General features: G+C 36.1%; 1 protein-coding gene across 1 annotated transcript in view; it reads right to left on the bottom strand.

The window, feature by feature from the left end:
- cysu (Curly Su) overlaps positions 1-18,707 on the bottom strand; it is a 32,942-nt gene that overhangs the window by 6,009 nt on the left and 8,226 nt on the right. The window contains exons 2-7 of the mRNA XM_034972596.2: positions 14,466-14,621; positions 7,530-7,606; positions 6,731-6,821; positions 2,850-3,041; positions 1,895-2,091; positions 1,192-1,365 (exon numbers count right to left, since the gene is read on the bottom strand). Of these exons, the coding sequence (XP_034828487.1) occupies positions 1,192-1,365; positions 1,895-2,091; positions 2,850-3,041; positions 6,731-6,821; positions 7,530-7,606; positions 14,466-14,621 (887 nt within the window). The remainder of the gene's footprint in view (positions 1-1,191; positions 1,366-1,894; positions 2,092-2,849; positions 3,042-6,730; positions 6,822-7,529; positions 7,607-14,465; positions 14,622-18,707) is intronic.

The following is an 18,707-nucleotide window of genomic DNA, read 5'->3' as shown; positions in this document are numbered from 1 at the left end:
GAAGTTCAAATTACACTTCACAGTAAAGTGAAGGCCACTTTTATAATAGGTATGTACCTACTAAGTCTGTTAAGTCTTCATTCATGGGAAGCGTATACTGACACAATATTATTTAAATCTTAGCTGATTGGTATTGCAGAACAATGTAAGTGTCATGTATCATACGGTGCGAACCTAGTCTGAAATGCAAATCAACCGCAAGTGATCGATTGCTGGTTTGTGGTCGTACATTCAAATTTCGAAATGGGTAGGTAGGTACGTCTAGTTGTTTGAACATCATGTGTGATTTTATTTCACATTGTTTATTGTTCTGCGGACTCATTTATTATGATTTGATTTATTTGATAAACGTACCTACTAATTATTTATTTGTACATTGCAATTTGCAATTTCAAAACAAATGACTATAATGGAACCTTGGTTGGTTATGAAAAAAAATATTTCAAAAGCTCTCCATCTATGTAGAATTGTGGGTTTTGACTTTTGTGTATTAAAAGCTCAGCGCAGTGTCTTAACATTGAACTCATTATCATTATCGTCAACCCATCGCCGGCTCACTACTAAGGACGGGTTTCCTCTCAGAATGAGAAAGGTGTATGCCATAGCCCACCCCGCTGTGGCCAAATGGTAATTAGGGTTTTCTTTTAAGAAATTTTCAATACTAGCCCGGAGATAGAAAGTTGGCGGTGTTTCACCCTCGGGCTTCCGAGAGCATGTAAAGCCGTCGGTCCTGCGCCTGATCTCTCTCCGGTTGCATCGGATTTCTGTCCCATCGGGCTACGAGAGTGAAGGTATGATACTATATTCCCGCGCAGATGGCCAGTCTATATAAATTATGAAGATTGACCACCGTGGCCAAAGTTCGGTCAGGAATTACGTAAACATTTTACGATTCAACGGGAGGTCGGGGGTTCAATCCTGGGCACGTGCTTCTGGCTTTTCGGAGTTAAATGCGTTTTAAGCAATTAAATATCACAAGAAAACATCGTGAGGAAACCTGCATGCCTGAGTACTCCATAATGTTCTCAAAGGTGTGTGAAGTCTGCCATTCCGCACTTGGCCAACGTGGTAGACTATGGCCAAAACGCTTCTCATTCTGAAAGGAGACCCGTGCTCGATAGTGAGCCGGTGATGGGTTGATCATGATGATGATGGTGAAACATACTACTAAAAAAAGCTTAAAGTGCATACCCAGACGGCAGCCGGGTCTCGGCGAAGGGAATCCTCTCACGAAGTCGATGCACTTGACTCCGAAGAGGCGGTAGAAGTAGTCGTCGTCCGGCACGACGATCTCATTGCAGTACGGGTGCTTGAGGTGCAGGGGCCGCTTGCAGCATTCTTCAGGATCGTTGCGGTGAACCGGATCTGGAAGTGCGATGCTTTTTTTAAAGAAAAATCTTTTCTAGTCCATCATGTGAAAGTGTGTGTACGGTCTGTCTGTCTGTCTGTTTATTTGTTACCTTTATACAGCTCATCGAAATGTTTTCGAATCAGATTTTGACGAAATTTGGTACAGAGATAGCTTGCATATCTAGGAAGGACATAGGCTACTTTTTATCCCGGAAAATTGAAGAGTTCCCACAGGATTTTAAAAACCTAAATCCACGCGTACGAAGTCGCGGCGGGCAACAGCTAGTTCCTAATATATTTAATTAATTAATTTTCAAAAGAAAGCTAAGTACTAAATCTTCCTACGATAACTATCCAATAAAGTACGCGTCACGAAAGTTGAGGCGCACAGGTCATAAGTATTCGTTTAAATCGATGACTCTACATTTTGAACTTTCGCTTACGAACTGCAGGTATCTAATTTATAATGCTAAACTTAGGATAGGATAGAATTTCAAACAGTCCCCGATCTTTCAAGATCATGCTAGGATGTGAAAAGACTTACCAAGTGGAGTTCCTGTTAAGGTATAGTCGTGGTCCATGAACTGTCCCCAAGCGATCACCATGACAGTACCAGCGTGGTCGTGGAAACCATCATCGGGGTGCATTGTCCGGGACACCACACGGGATAGAGGCAGGTCGTGCCCAGAGTGGGATATCCGGGGGGCGTTTATGCCGTCCGAGAATAGAGGGCCGATTAACCTTGAAATTTACATAATAATAATAAAGTGGAGAAAAATATATCTTTGATTGTGAAGAAATATTTAGAATAAAATATAATATACTATATATAAAGTGAATATTTGGAATAAAAGCTGTCAGTTTACAAATAAGTGTATTCCTATAAATGCTCAAAAATTTTAACAGAATTTTTTGAAAACTCTTTGGAAAACTCAAGCAAATACCTACAGTGACCAAGTTAAAAAAATTTAACAAAATTTTAACATCAATGTCTAAATAACTTACAAAGTTGAGCTGCAAGGAAGTAGATGAAACATTGAATATTTAATCCACACGCTTTATTTGATAAATACCTACTAAATTGGATCCAAAAGAAAAAGAAAATAAAAAAGCTAATCTGGCCTTGCGTTAACATTTTTATAAAATTTAAAATGTTGTCAATGTAGTGGTAGCGCTAAAAGAGCACAAAAACAAAGTACCTGCCAACCTTATACTTGAACTGTAAGGGGTGTCTGGCAGGGGTTTTGCCATGATACTGTGTCTGGTAATGCATGACGTGATTTCTAATATTATTCCGTAGAAAGACTAGACTTTATACTTTCAAGTAAGATTTTTTACATTTTTATATCTCCCAAAGCCACCATGATCCAAACAAACGTTCCTCGCAGTGTTGGGGACAATATGCAGATAAATTTTCAGCTTTTATAAAATAACGAAGGTCTGGCACGCGCTTAGCCCATTATTGACCTTCCCCGCGGTCAGGTGAAAATATAAATTACCGTTGGAATGGAGCCATGGTAGCACCCCACGTGGGGTGTTTCAGGTTGTTGCAGAGTCCATCAAGGCGGCGGTACTTGCCGGCGCGACACTCGACGTGAGAGAACACAGGCGGGCACACTTCGCGGATCAGCGTGCGAGACGTGTCGATCAGCGGTAAACCTTTTTCGATTTCTTCGTATGTTAGGCCATACCTGTAAACAAATTGACGTTAGGCAAATGTACTTATTGTTATTATTTTTCAACTCATTTACAAAAGTCTATACACCTATTTAATCTAAATATATAAAAGCTTTCTGACTGACTGACTGATCTGATTGATCAGATGCACAGCTCAACTTGGATGGTTTTTGTTTCGTAAAATTGGAGTTTGAAGTTAGTGTAGTCCACGCGGACATAGTCGTGGGCTTAACCTAGTGCTGTTATAATTTAGTACAGTAGAAATAAGTGGAAAAACACCTTGAGGTGGAACTAGTTGCAATAAAAATTATTCTTTTGGAAATGGTAGGAATAAGCTCGACATACATCGGTAATGTTGCGCAAAATGCGTCATTTATGCGTCTCGGCCGCCAATATGAATATCTCGAAATCGGTTTAAGAAAATATATGTTTCTTATGAAGAATAACTACGTAGGACTAGGGTTTTTAGTTAGTGTTTAGTTTGGTCCTACGCGCTACGTAGCAATTTTTTTTTTAGAAAAATCATTTTTTCTGAGTTCCCATTTTTTGCGATAACTTCCAAATTACTTATTTTAGTTACCTGTTTTTTTAGAAAATAGACGACAGAATATGCAAGTTTGTGGTTTGCATGAAACTTTGCTTGTGGGTTGGTTGAAATCTTTTACACGTATAAGAACACGTACTTATGAAATGTGTGTATAGAACTTAGATGCATTTTAATACCAGACCCATAACTGTTGGCCAAATTAGGTCAAATGGATGTTGAGAACTCGGCTGTCTAATGAATCACCGTAACGAGCTGATATATGCATACGAGCTATGCGGTCTGGTCCGGTCCAGTTTAATTTCGTATGCGAATAAGGTCCAATTTCAAATATTTTTTTCATTATCGAGGTCAAAGACAATTAATTAGTTTGGAATGTAGATCAAGGTTTTTGTTAACGAAGTTAAGATGATTGAGTTTCGTTATTATTATTATTAATGTTTAGATATATTTTTTTCATTAATATAACAATGAAGAATACTATAGCAGAGAGAAAGAAAGACACCACTCTGTATACATATAAACGACGAAGCATCTGGCCTCCAGCCAAGGTCCTATCTCTCCACACTAAAAGGTTCAAATAAATTTAAGTAGCCCTAACCTAGGGATGCATAATTATCTAATATTTCCGCCATTTGTTTGGCGGCGATTGCGGCCGCTGGGCTTTGTTTTAATATGAAAGTCATAGGTTTTATAACATTTTATAAATTAGATGGCCGTAGTGGTTGGTGTTATTAGAGTGTTACAGTAATAAGTAACGGCCGCCTCTAATTTAAATATCTAATTTAAAATTTCAAAATGACGTGGTAGGTAGGTACTAGGGCTAAGCTGGTTAACATAATTTCGTAAGTAGGTATTACTTATATATTAGATACTAGCTGATGCCCGCAACTTCGTTCGCGTAGAATTAGGTTTCTAAAATACCGTGGGAATTGTTTGATGCTCCGGGATAAAAAATAGCCTATGTCACCAGGTCTTTGACTATACCCATGCAAAACATCACGTCAATCCGTTGCTCTGTTGCGACTTGACTGAAGGACAAACCAACAAACAAACACACTTTCGCATTTATTATAGAGGTAGAGATTTCCAATTTCTATGCTTAGCAACTTTTTAGCAATAAAAAATGTTGCATGCATTACATATTATTATGTAACCGTAAAAATACTTATTTAAATTACCTCCTACTTTTCTAATTAATACTCTGTGTAACGGTTTGAAAACAGATTTATGAAGTTAAAAGAAAACTGGAATGAGTACATTGAAATGGTTTCTTAATGTTATTTATATGTAAATAAAATATGTTAAGTACTCCTACTTGATAATTTAATTACCTAGACTTCATTCAAAACGTATATTTTCGTGTAAAATGATTAAAAGGCAACATTTATTTCAATAGAATTATGTAACAGTTGTTTTCTTCTACTATACGCCATTATTCTTAAGGTCGTTCTACGCCAGAGCAACACAGATAATGTAATTGAAACATTATCACCTAATGAGATAATGTTACCATTTACAAATGGATTGCCGCATTGTCGCATGTTGTAGCTCCGGCGTAAAACAGCCTTAATGTGCTTTACTCGTAAGTCAAGCCTGAATAACGGGTAACGTGAGACACATACCTGTAGGTTATCATATATGTTATAAAAGGGTACATTAGAGCACAAAAAAACCGCATTTAACCATGCTATTGTTCTTAAATCCTACCTACCTACTTTAAGTACCTACCTACTTTTCTCAAACTATCCTATACCTATCCTATAACCTATTTAAATTATTAAGTTTTATTTAAAAATATTGTCGATCGAGGATCTTACGAGGGTCTCTAGGTGTGAGGAAGAAGTATTTTACCAAAATACCAAACTCTGTCAATCATTACAAGCGAGAACACTTCGGTGATTCAAGTGACCTTCACGATGATACGCAATGATAACTTACAATAAATCACTCCTCTTACGTTGTTTACCAACCTGCTAAGTACGTCTTAATAAACTTCGAAACCTTGGTCGTAAGAATTTTATGTTCTTTCATAATATGCACTTTTACTATATAGGTATATGTATATTGTATAATATATATGTATACTGTATAGTGACTATACCATTTACCAGTCACTATATTATGTATAGTCTAACGCGGAAAGAAAGTTAGAATCAGCATTTTATTTTTATCATATTATCAGAAGATGTCATATTAATTTCGACATATTATAATATAAACCATGGACGTACCCTTTTACAGACTGCTAATAGAACAACATAATTTAACTTTTTTAAATCTACAAAATAAAATAATTTATTTAATTTGAAGTAATTTCTGCTTATCTTGTTGGCGCAGATAGTAGATTTTAACATTGCAACTCCAACCATAAAGCTCTATGAATAATTAATCAATATACCTAGTCAAATTAATAAAAAATTACCAAATAATATATATTTTAATCAAACCGTGTAATAACTAGTCATTCATTCATTAGCGCCTATTTTAAAGAGGTAATACATAAGAGCTTTTGCCACGGATTGACAGATATTAATTGGTGAATATAAATATTGTTTTATTTGGTTTCTATCCGCGTCGTGTTCAGACCATGGCCGTGAATGATCACATCTAGAAAACAAAAGAACAGATTCAAAGGCGGGTCAGCCTTGTGGTCGTAATTTCGCATTAATCATTCTCTATCAACGATCCGTGTTGAACGAAATAGATTTAGACTAGCAGTGACAAGGCCAGTGTTTAAGTTTTGGACTTCTAAATGTCAAGTGGCACTTGGTAAGTAGGTACATGGTGATTAACACCGACATTATTTAATTTTTTATTAGTGTTAATTGAAATTACTTTTGCTGTATAGCCAAACGTTTAACTGGTGCAGAATTTCAATTATTTTATCATACGAATATTGATATTAATATTTTTAATTTATTTTTGTTATCACTTGTCACTCATTTAACCCCGCCGTTGTGGTTGTGGCTAGGTATAAATATCCGACGCTTTTTTAAACCTCTTAAAAATAATTAGTACTGTTACATGATTAATGGATAAAGTTAAAACCCTCAGTAATGAGGAAAATGACGCAGATGGAGAAGTAATAATATTTATGAATCGGTTTCTCGGTTTCAGTTTAGAAGATAAGCAAAATAAAATATAGGTTTGACTTACGTTCGTGCTAAACTAATAGAGATGTCCAGAATAAGTTCTCCCACACTTGCGAAGTCTTCAGCTTTCCAGTCGCCCTTTGGCTGTGAAACCACTGTTAAAGCAGAAATAAATTTCATGTTAATAAATAATTAATTGATATCAAAATAATAAATTAAAATAAATCTTTCAACACCATTTAAAAATGGTCTAATTTAATATGATTTTATAAATATAAAACACGAAATTACCAACGAGTCTGGAAGTAAAATGTTATCAGGTCAGTTTACGAAATAATGAGACATAATTTACTTAACTGTTAATTCGTAAAAAAATGGTAAGTACTTGTTTTGCCAGCGGGTTGTAACATGACATGACATTGCAATAACGAGTATTTTTTTTACATAATTGTATATTATGATTATAATTGATTATTTGATTTTTATGATTATGATAAGAGGTTACTGGTAGTGATCGCTCTTTGTTTTTAAGCATATCCTGTATTTTTCAATCTACTTTAAATAATAGTAAGTTTAAATATCACTTGCTTTAACGGTGAAGGAAAACATTGTGAGGAAACCTGCATGCCTGAGAGTTCTCCATAAAGATAAATAAAGTCTGCCAATATCCACTTAGCCAGCGTGGTAGACTATGGCCAAAACCCTTCTCACTCTGAGAGGAGACTCGTATTCTGTAGTGAACCGGCGATGGGTTGATCATGATGATGCGAGTTTTTCCGGATTTTCGTTATATTGCACAACTTTTCCAAGAAGGTCGTGGGCGAACGTTATTATTGAAAGTAAAGTATGTAAAGATTACTTACAAATTCTGTTTCTGGCATCGAGGTAAGCTTGATTTATGGCTTCATATGTTATGCAAGTGTGTTGACCATCGTATGCACTGGAACAAAAACAAAAACTTTATCAAACATACATTTGAAATCAAAATCGTCTACCAAGCTGGCCAAGTGCGGATTGGCAGACTGCCAATGCCAATGTCTATAATATATGTAAATATTGTCGCCGCAAATTAAGTATTAGGTACAATCTATTTTGACATAAGGATTGAACTGAAAATCCACACTGATGACAGAATTCCTATGTAGCGTTTTTCAGAATCACGCGTGGAATAATAATAATTATGTAGGTATCTTTAAATATAAAAGGAAAAGCTGAACGACTGACTGATCTATTAACGCACAGTTCAAACAACTGGACGGATTGGGCTGAAATTTGGCATGCAAATAGCTATTGTGACGTGGACATCCGCTAAGAAAGGATTTTTGAAAATTCAATCTCCAAAGGGTTCCCTTTACAGAGTTTTAAAATTTGTGTAGTCCACGCGGATGAAGTCGCGGGCATAATATTTAGCAATAATTTAGATATAAACCTGTGTACCTACTTAACTTTTTTATGTCGTAATACGAATCAACAATGCTTTCGTCTGTGGACAGCCGTGCAAGATGCATTAGTTAGGCAACTCGATCAGTTAACGCAGGATTCACGCTCACTTTCAAAAATCCTTTCGCTTACCGTACACTTATTACCCACATCGGATTAACCGGTTTAACGTGAACCTGTAGGAAACGGTCTAAGTAAGGTCATCTCACGTTTTCTCCTTAGCTTAAGTTAAATACAGTACCTACGCGACCAAAAGTGATGATGAACATCGATCTTTAGAAGGAAAGAGCAGATTTGTAGAGCAAGCTGTCTCGGTCGTTAAGACCGAAAAAACGTCGTATGGGTATGAGTGACAGAGACAACGCTCTACAAAGATGAAATGTCATTCTAAAGGCCAATGTTTATCACTTCCGACACGGCACTTTTCAGTTATTGAGTTCTTAGACAGCAAATAATCACTACCCCTATTATAAATGCGAAAGTGTGTTTGTTGGTTTGTTGGTTTGTCCTATCACGTCCTAACGGAGCAATGGATCGACGTGATTTTTTTCATGGATATAGTTTAAGACCTGGAGAGTGACATAGGCTACTTTTTATCCAGGAAAGTCAAAGAGTTCCCACGGGATTTTTAAATACCTAAATCTATGCGTACGAAGTCGCGGGCATCTGCTATCTGCTAGTGAATTTGATACGGTCTTGGAAACCCTTCTACACCGTATAGTATTTAGCTATTCAGATAAAATCTGCGATTTGATCTCTTAATTTTTTTACAAACATACAACTGTACATTAACCCAGTTTTAAAACAATGATAACCACAGTTTTTACTTCCGTATGATGAAACAAAGTAAAAGCTAGGCACGGTTGAAAAACCAGTGAAAGCCTAGAGGATAAGGTAACGGTCTTACAGTTGGGGTGTCCCAGGCACGCATCTCTAACTAAGTATTCGGAGTTATGTGCGTTTAATAAGCAACTAGACGATGCCCGCGACTTAGTCCGCGTTGATTTAGGTTTTTAAAAATCCCGTGGGAACTCTTTGATTTACCGGGAGAAAAACCTGCCTATGTCCTTCCTTTCCCGGGATATAAGCTAACTCTGTACCAAATTTCATCAAAATCGGTTAAATTGTTTTGCCGTGAAGAGCTAGCAGACAGACAGACAGATAGACATACATACTTTCGCAATAAATCCAGCAATCAATTTATCATAATGATGATGAAGGTTATTTTAACAGATAAAAATTGGTTTGTACTTAAAACCGCATTCACACTGCCTCGCGCCACGCATTTTATAGGTACGCGTTTTTACATCCACTATTGTGCAGTGCAGCAGTGCAGTGCGGCATTGTTTTACGAGATTCTCACATTTCCGTTTCAGTGGCACGTCAATCGGTCAGGTCGTGCGAACTGCAATAATCACTACCCATATTATAAATGCGAAAGAGTGTTTTACAATGAACCAAAGCTTAATTTGCTGTAATCCGCTGAAACAGGTCGAATCTGTATGGTGCAACATGCAGCATGCGAAATGCACCGCCCGCCCTCCCACTGCTAAGCAGCCACCAGGCAAGCAATACGCACCACGACCACTGCACGCTTCTTCCTGCATGTTTAGCAGTGGGCGGTGCATTTCGCATGCTGCATGTTGCACCATACAGATTCGACCTGTTTCAGCGGATTACAGCAAACTAAGCTTTTGGTTCATTGTATATCATGGACTTCCGCAAAGTAACGCCTGCTTCTATACAAAATTTGAGAGTGTTTGTTTATTGGTTTATTGGTTTGTTGGTTTGTCCTTCAATCACGTCACAACGAAGCAACGGATCGACGTGACTTTTTGCATGGGTATAGTTAAAGACCTGGGATATAACATGGCTACTTTTTGTCCCGGAAAATCAAAGAGTTCTCACGGGATATTTAGAAACCTAAATCTACGCGTCCGAAATGTACCTAGATACGGCCATGATTACAGCTGTAAGTTTTACTCTCTTAAGTAGATTACGTGAGTAACTATAAAAAGTATAAGATTGGTAAAGTCTTAACTTTACCAATAAGTATAGACTAGAAAAAAGCTGTGATAGCCTAGTGATTACGACGTCCGCCTTCTAATCGGAGGTCGCGGGTTCGATCCTGGGCACGCACCTCTCACTTTTCGGAGCTATGTGCGTAATTGAATATCACTTGCAGGAAAACATTGTGAGGAAACCTGCATGCCTGAGAGTTCTTCATAATGTTCTCAAAGGTGTGTGAAGTCTTCCAATCTGCACATGGCCAGCGTGGTAGACTATGGCCAAACCCTTCTCACTTTGAGAGGAGACCCGTGCTCTGTAGTGAGCCGGCGATAGGTTGATCCTGATGATCTTATAAGTAGTTTATAGTGTAGACTGACCTTACGTAAGTTAAAAAATACGTGAGTAAAACTTACAAGTGTAATTGCGGCCTAATATCAAGCAGATAAAACGGTATACGAATACGGTATAGTGTAGTTTAAAACCGGAATTATAATTTTTTATCCAAATGGTTAATTTCAGTTTTTATCCAACTGTTATCAATAACACAATGTTTATAATATTGAAGCGGTTAATTTATACAATTTCACCAATGTCACGATTATTTTCGATGTGATTAATGATATATTTGAGTCTTGCCCTTGAAAATTTTAAAAAAGGTACACAAGGTAATTTTTAATCATTTAATGCCATAAACATATTATCTAGCAGGAATTATTTCCCTACAATGTTTTTGTAATAAGTAATACGAGTTGTATGTTTACTTACTCGATGATTACTCGTCTATGTGTTATATGTGCATCTAACGGGCCGGCCCTCTAGACGTATGTCCACATGACCGACATTATCCACCATAGGCAGCGATTACCTACTTGTTCCCCTAGATGCGGCACTTCATAGTAACAACATATAAATTCCAACGAACATCGATGTCCGCACTCCTGTCAAAATTTTTTATGTTAAAAAATTTAACAATATTTGCCGTTTACTCGTTGTGATGTCATTAATAGCTTTTGGTACAGCGTGACGTTAATAATTAGTTATTTTAAAAATAAATAAAAATCATGTTTTTTTAATTATTTCCTTTAACAATGAATTATAGTCCTATAAACTGCCGCTGTACAAAAAATCAATTCATTTTATTACTACAGTCCAAGACCCTATTGTAATCTGCTTTAGACGCAGTCCGTTTCTACAAACATAACAGACTATAGGTATCTACTAAAGTTTCAAAGTCAAATCAATTATCCAAATTGGGTACCGTTTTACACTTTTTAATTGTCAGTTTTTGAATTTGTAAGATGATAATAATTAAATACGTAAACTTAAAATTAAAGCTACGAGAATTCCAAACGCGCCCAGGTCTGAGAAGAGCCCACTACAAACTCAGTCGGGATTTTTTTTACTATAACCATTTTACAAAATCACTTAAACTTATTAAAACTATCAAACCTGTTAAGCTATTCCCAAACTTCTTGTACCTACTTACTCAAGTATGATAACGTGATTAAATAATAATTATAATATAATTAGTATAAAGTTATCGGGCAAGTTTAATGTTTATAAACGGACTACTACTAAACGAATTACTAAAGCCGATTTTGATTGACAGGAGTGCGGACGCCGATGTTAGTTGGAACATGTTGTTACTATGATGTGCCGCATCTAGTTGAACATTTACCTTTATTGTTGGATATAGGTATTTCACAAGCGATAATCGAGCATACCGTTCCTAAACACATTAGCCATCTAAACGGTGTTTTTTGTATAAATAATTTATAAACGCCTTTACGTTAACCTCCTCCACTTTCTAGCCATTATGATGACCTCAACTTCGTAAGTTCGCTATAAATTTCGCCCACCCGTTAAATCTAAAATTAGTGGTGTGAGAATACAGCAACTTTCCTACAATAATATGTATTGGTCGATTACTTGTATATATAATAACATAAATTCCATTTCTAAAAACTTTTATCTCCAAGGTTTTTGAAAGATCAGGAGTTACTCTGGAATTAAAAATTAATATTATTTCATAGTAATTACTGTCGTTATACTAAGTAGATACCAAATACTAAGATAATAATAGATACCTACTAAGTAGTACCAGAATGTCATTCTTGAGCGGTGGTGAACACTTATCACCAGACTTTCCTGCTCGTTTACGTGTTCAAAAAGGAGTAAATAATTGTTTTATTTGTCTTTTGTATGTAAAATTTTTTTTAATGTTATGTTAAGGTTTTGATTTTTATTCAAAATAAATAGTATGCACATTACGAAACTTGCACTATGAAGCATGATGTTGCACAAATAAACCTGATTATAATTTAGTATTTACATAACAGTCTAGACGTCTACAACCATGAGAATCTTTACCGCACAGTCTGACCGGTTCGGGGTCGTCGCTAGTTATTCAAGCAGGAAGTATACATTTTTCACAATGTTTGTTAGTTGTAGGATGCTGGAAATGGTGTACTTATAATAAATGACGTCATAATAAATTCAACCACCAACAATGGAAAATTTACTATTTTTTTTATATTAATTTCAATTTTGTTCTTATTATTAGTTTTAATAAAAATATCAATTTCATCATTATTTAACAAGTACCTACATAATCTAAACTTAGGGTATTGTTGAAATAGACAACCCGCCCGCTCCCACCTTAGACAGCATCGTCACTTACCATCAGGTGAGATTGCAGTCAAGGGATAACTTGTATCTGAATAAAAAAATTAAAAAAAAGACATCTCCAATTTATTTACCAATTTATGTAAAATCTGTCCAGCACCTTTTTTGAGATTAGCGCTTTCTAACAGACTCACGCAGTGAATTTATATATGTAGTGATACCGGACTGAATTTATACTATGTAAGATTTCTAACAACAACAATTCTGTATGCAGCTTAGCGACTCATCTTCATTTACACAATATTTATGGTAATCGCTCATGTGACCGGAAATAGAAAACAAAAAACTGGGTTACTAACATAAAGAAATCGAAGACAGTAGGAATTTAAGCCAATCGGAGATCGATGACCTCGCTTGGTAAAATATGTCAATTTTGGCGATTATTCTATTACTAGATGTTCGCGACATAGTCAGCGTGGATTTCGGTTAATCCCGTGGGAACTCCACTTTTCCAAAATAAAAGTAGCATGTATTGTAATTTCATTAAGTGGATGGGACGTAAAAACCAGCAGACGACATTTTTCGAGGATTACTACTTTGGCACAGGCGATTTTGAGTTTGATGAGTCGGAACTGAAATAATCTGTTCAAAATTGGCTCATACAATATAATATTGTGCTGGTAAGGAGTTCAATTATACTTGTTTATACTTGTTCAGCAATTAAAAATCAAATTATTTCAACTGATTATAATAAAGTATTTCATTTTTGCATACATTATGCAAATGAAACAAGTAAGCTCTCATATTTAATTAAAAGAAAAATTAAAGTAATTTGATTAATACCAGAGATAAAAAGAGGTACCTACTTAAAGATGTTTATTTGCGTATAAACGGAGAAACAAAAACGTGACTTAAAGAAACGAGTTCAGCGTGAGATAAAGAAAGTAATAGTAATGAGTGTTAGCAAGTGTGTCAAGTTTGCAGGGTATATATGATGCAATGGTAATTACGTCCCACGCTCTTACTGCCGGCGACATTGGGCCGATCACGGAGCCCTGACATCGGTATTTCAGCTGTCACATCGTGTTCATACGTTTTAGTTATTCAATATTTAATTTGTAAGCTAATTTAAAAGAACATTAAATTAAAACTAAAATAAATTAAATTAAATCTAAAACCTCATCGAGACCACCGCAGCGAGGCATTGTACCCAAGATGCTGGCAGCATTACCCCTTTGGATGGCCAAACTAATTCTTTGACCAAGGTAGCTGCCAGCTTTCGGGTCCCCGGTTGACTCCATAACTCTTTTCGCAATTTCTTCAAAAAGAGCTCGAGCCCCCGGGCTCCACGGCCCCAAGGTCTCCACACCAAAAGGCACGAATACGAAAATGTATGTATTAATAGTTTATTTAAAAGCGGGCTCTTAATTAGGGGGTCCGGGTTTCGATCTTAGGTACGCAACTCTAACTTTTCGGATTTATGTTTCAAGCGATTAAGCATAACTTGTTTCAACGGCGAAGGAAAACGTGAGGAAAGCAGCATTCCTGAAAGTTCTCCATAATGTTTTCAAAGGTGTGCGAAGTCTGCCAATCCGTATTTGGCCAGCGTGTTAGGCTACGTCCAAATCCTTTCTCATTCTGAGGGGAGACCCATGCTCAGAAGTAGCCGGCTATGGCTTGATCATGATGAGGATGATGATAGAAAAATATGAAGTAGTACTCACAAGTTTCCCTTCAGTAAGTTGAGACTGTAGTCATAGGCGGAGGAGCGGCCTGGCCCCGTGAGGTAGAGCGCACAGTCGTCGTCAGCTGCGGCGCCGTGCGGAGCTAGCGGCGTCAGCGACGTTGCATACACGATACATAGCGCTACTAAGAGCGCCCTGAAAACAAAGAAAATATACATTATATACCAAATTAAAAGATGCCTAGCCATGCTTGATTAATATTTTTTATAAACTAGTATTTTTTTTAATAAAACGCGGACGCTCTGGTCGTTTCGCCAGATGGATGATTAAGAAGAAAGAAAGAAAAACATTTATTTTGGAATTAGTGCTAAGGGTGGGTTGGTTATCTCAGCGCTTCCGCCATTTGAGCATTAAAGCGTAAAGAAGAAGCGCCGGAATAAACTCATGCCATCCGTGGCATAGCCCACAAAAAAGTTCCAGCTCAGCATAATGCTGTACGCTTTGTACATACACAAGAGATAACGCTGATTTTCAGCCGGTATCCTGATTCCTGATCAGTCCTATGCCAGGACCTTTCCCCCGTTATTTAAATTAACTAGTAAGTACAATAACGATATACGAATATACAAATGGATTAAATGTCGAACCACTAGGCTCGATAATACTAGGATTTACTTATAGACATAATGGACGACGTGACCTGAAGAAGATGCTAGAAAGCCGATGGATCAGGAAAGCGGAGGACCATGTTTGGTGGCGTTTTTTCGCAAAGGTTTATATTCAGCAGTAGACGTATACAGGCTGATCGAATGGAAAGTGCGAAAAATATAAACGAAGTGAAGTCTAAGATAAAATAAGTGCATTTAGTCAATAAAATTTATTTATACCACGTCACAAATCCATCCTTAATATTTTAAATGCGTAAGTGTGTCTGTCTGTCTGACTGTCTGCTAGCTTTTCACGGCCCAATAGTTCATGTAATTTTGATGAAATTTGGTACAGGGTTAGCAGACATCCCGGGGAAGTACATACTTTAGGCTACTTTTTATTCCGGAAAATTAAAGGGTTCCCACGGGATTTTTAAAAACCTAAATCCACGCGGATGAAGTCGCGGGCATTATCTAGTTAGGTAATAGTAATATATAAACCAATTTGTCCAATTCGAAGTTGATAGAATCAGTGAAATATCCACGACAGCTTTCTCGCGTTCATCACGACCATGCAGTTAACCTCGCAAACGTGCACAAGCTCGAAACTATACTTAGAATACAATAATCATTTTCAAGTAGAGATTGTAGTGTAGTGTAGTGATTTGTTAGTTGGTTTACATGATCTACGCTCACAATTATTTACTTTGATATATGATTGTAAAACAAGAAAACGACAAACACATTTGTTACAATATATGATGCCATCACAAGAAAATACATAGTACAGAAATTTATCACTAGAGGTTATCTATCCTTGCGTTACGAATAACTTCGTTGGCAATAAATTCCTACTATAATTCAGTATCCGTGTGGTCAAGAAATGGGTGTGTCCATTTTGCAAGCGCATAACATTATCGAACTTTATGCTTTGCTATCGTTGCAATACTTAGTTAGATAGAAACTGTCAGTTCATAATGTGTCACAAACTAGTGTAAAATGGTAGTTATTAGCCAATTAAATTATTTCTTTTCCAGCAATAAAAAAGTACTTATAAACTTATAAGCTTGCTTTTAAAAGCCAGCCAAAGTTAGTAGATTTCCTTTCTTTATTTATAAGTAGGTATTTCCTACAAGATCTTTGATCTATAATGAAGACTTATAAAAAGATTTCACTCCTCTGTATGTTCTTATAATAAAGAAGAAAAATCTCCGGAAAAAAAAATTGAGACTCTTTGTTTAAGAGTACCTAATTCTGCTCACATATTTTAATAGTCACGAAACAAAATACTATGGATAAACCAAAAATTGAATATAATATACTTAGTTAATAAAAAGCGATTTTTCAACTTCTCTACCGAGAGGAGCTTTACACGCGTTTATCTTCGTAATACAAGCTAAAAACTTCGATCGCCTCACCTTACTGAGTAGTGTGTAGACTGTAGACTGTAGACAACTTGTGAAGCGTTGATATAAAATAATATATTGTTGTTCTAAAATGTTGATATATTATGAAAATATTAATGACTTTTGTATCAATATCGGTAGGCTTCGTACGAGATTCCAAATCTCGACAACATTTGTTGATTTAGAGTATCGAAATAATGATATTCGATACCGAACATATTACATACATTTACCGAACTTAAAGTAAATGGACTTGTTTCGATGCCTTATTTTGTGGCTCGAGTTTATCCATAGGTACTTCTACAGCTAGCGCATATAGCAATTTTTGTTATTAACACTTGCGTAAATCTTATCTCTTATCAGGGAGAGAGAGAGAGAGAGAGAGAAAATGAACGCGATAAAAAGAGACGTATTTATTAAATTTCAAGCTGCAGCGTTTGGCGCTCTAAATTGCGCTTTATTGCTTCGTAACAGCTATAAGTATTTATTTAAACGTCTTTGTGGGGTAAGCCTTCTGTATCTAAAGGGTACTACTAAGCAGTAGCTGGCAAGAATATATTCCGGCTTTGTAGAGCGTTGTCTCAGTCATTTATATCTATGTATGTGACGTTTTGTCGGTCTCAACGACGGAGTCAACGCTGTACAAAACCACTATCTCTTTCTAAAGGTCAATGTACAAATTTTCTGCATAATGTGCTCAAAGATATGTAAAGTCTGCCAATCCACAGACCACACTTGTGTGGCCATAGCCAAACCCTTTTCATACTGAGAGGAGACATGACTGTGCTCCGTAGTGAGCCAGCAACGGGTTGATAATAATGATGATGAAAGTTATAGGTTGGTTGCGAGAATATTGTCATAATTATTAACACTATTGCTAGATGCGGAGCATCCGATCGGGGTCGATTGCACTTCTTCTTGGCCAATATTTAATAACTATTGCGTAATCTAAAATGAATTTTGTGTTTATATAAATTCGATATGCCAAGGTAATTACCACCTGGCGAGTTCTATTATCTACTTTTATGTTAGGTACCTAATTACAACAGATAAAATTTTTGAATAGAAAAGTATTTTATGACATTTGTCTCTATTTGCTCTATTTGCTATCCATATCCATACTAAAATTGTAAATCCGAAAGTGTATTTCTGTCTGTCTGCTAGCTTTTCACGGTCCATCTTCAAAATCAAAATTTGGTGGGTACAGAGATAGATTCCATCACGGGGATGGACGTAGGCAATTTTTTATCACGGAAAAATCAATGAGTTCCAACGGGATCTAAAAAATCTTAATCCACGCGGACGAAGTCGCGGGCATCATCTAGTAAGTAATAATTATAAAGTTTATATGCAATACTGATTCAAAGTTTAATCATTATGAATATGTATTAACATGTATTCATTTTCAAAACAGTGAATCAAATTACGTTAACTATTAATTAACAACTTTAAAGTTATTCCAAAACGTCCGGTCGCTATTATTAAACTGGCAACATCAGTTAATTTAATAAGAAAAAGAACTGGAGCAATTGTTTTTGAAATTAATCATAAATCTGCAATTTTAAGGTCACGCTACAATATTTAAGAGCTTTAAGTTGATTGCACATTAGGAACGTGATACCGCACGTTGCAGGCGCACTCTAAGGGCCTGTTTCACAACCTCCAGATAAGCTTTATCTATAGATAACGATATAACGAATAAATTTGACGTTATGACAGTTTTTGTATTGAAAATCCGTCAAAGTGTCATATTTATCCGATAGATAAAGTATATCTGGCGATTGTGAAACAGACCCTAATAATAATAAAGTTGCAAACTAAAATACGTTTAGGTACTTCTCTTAATAAATATTGAAATATAGTTGTATCCTGTCTCTTGGTGTTATTTTAGTATACTTAGTACTAAGTATATTTATACTCATGAACTCAGAATTTTCTTTTCTTTCATATGACATGAGATATCCCACTACATACAATAGCAAAAAAAAATCTTCTAAAATGTAGGTATAAAATGTCATTTACCACACGGACTATAATAACGAATCGATTTACATCTCAAATTTATCAAAATGGCCCAGTAGTTTACGCGCTACGGTAGAACATTTTTAAAAATTATAGATGCCTATAATAAAAACCACTCGACCACAATTCTACCTAATGGAAAGTGATGATGGGCTTGTGGTGTCATAAATACAAACCTACATACATACACTGCTAAGATCATAACC

The sequence above is a fragment of the Maniola hyperantus genome, chromosome 10, assembly GCF_902806685.2.
Source record: "Maniola hyperantus chromosome 10, iAphHyp1.2, whole genome shotgun sequence".
Taxonomy (NCBI): domain Eukaryota; kingdom Metazoa; phylum Arthropoda; class Insecta; order Lepidoptera; family Nymphalidae; genus Maniola; species Maniola hyperantus.
This window is presented reverse-complemented; position numbering and strand designations above follow the sequence as displayed.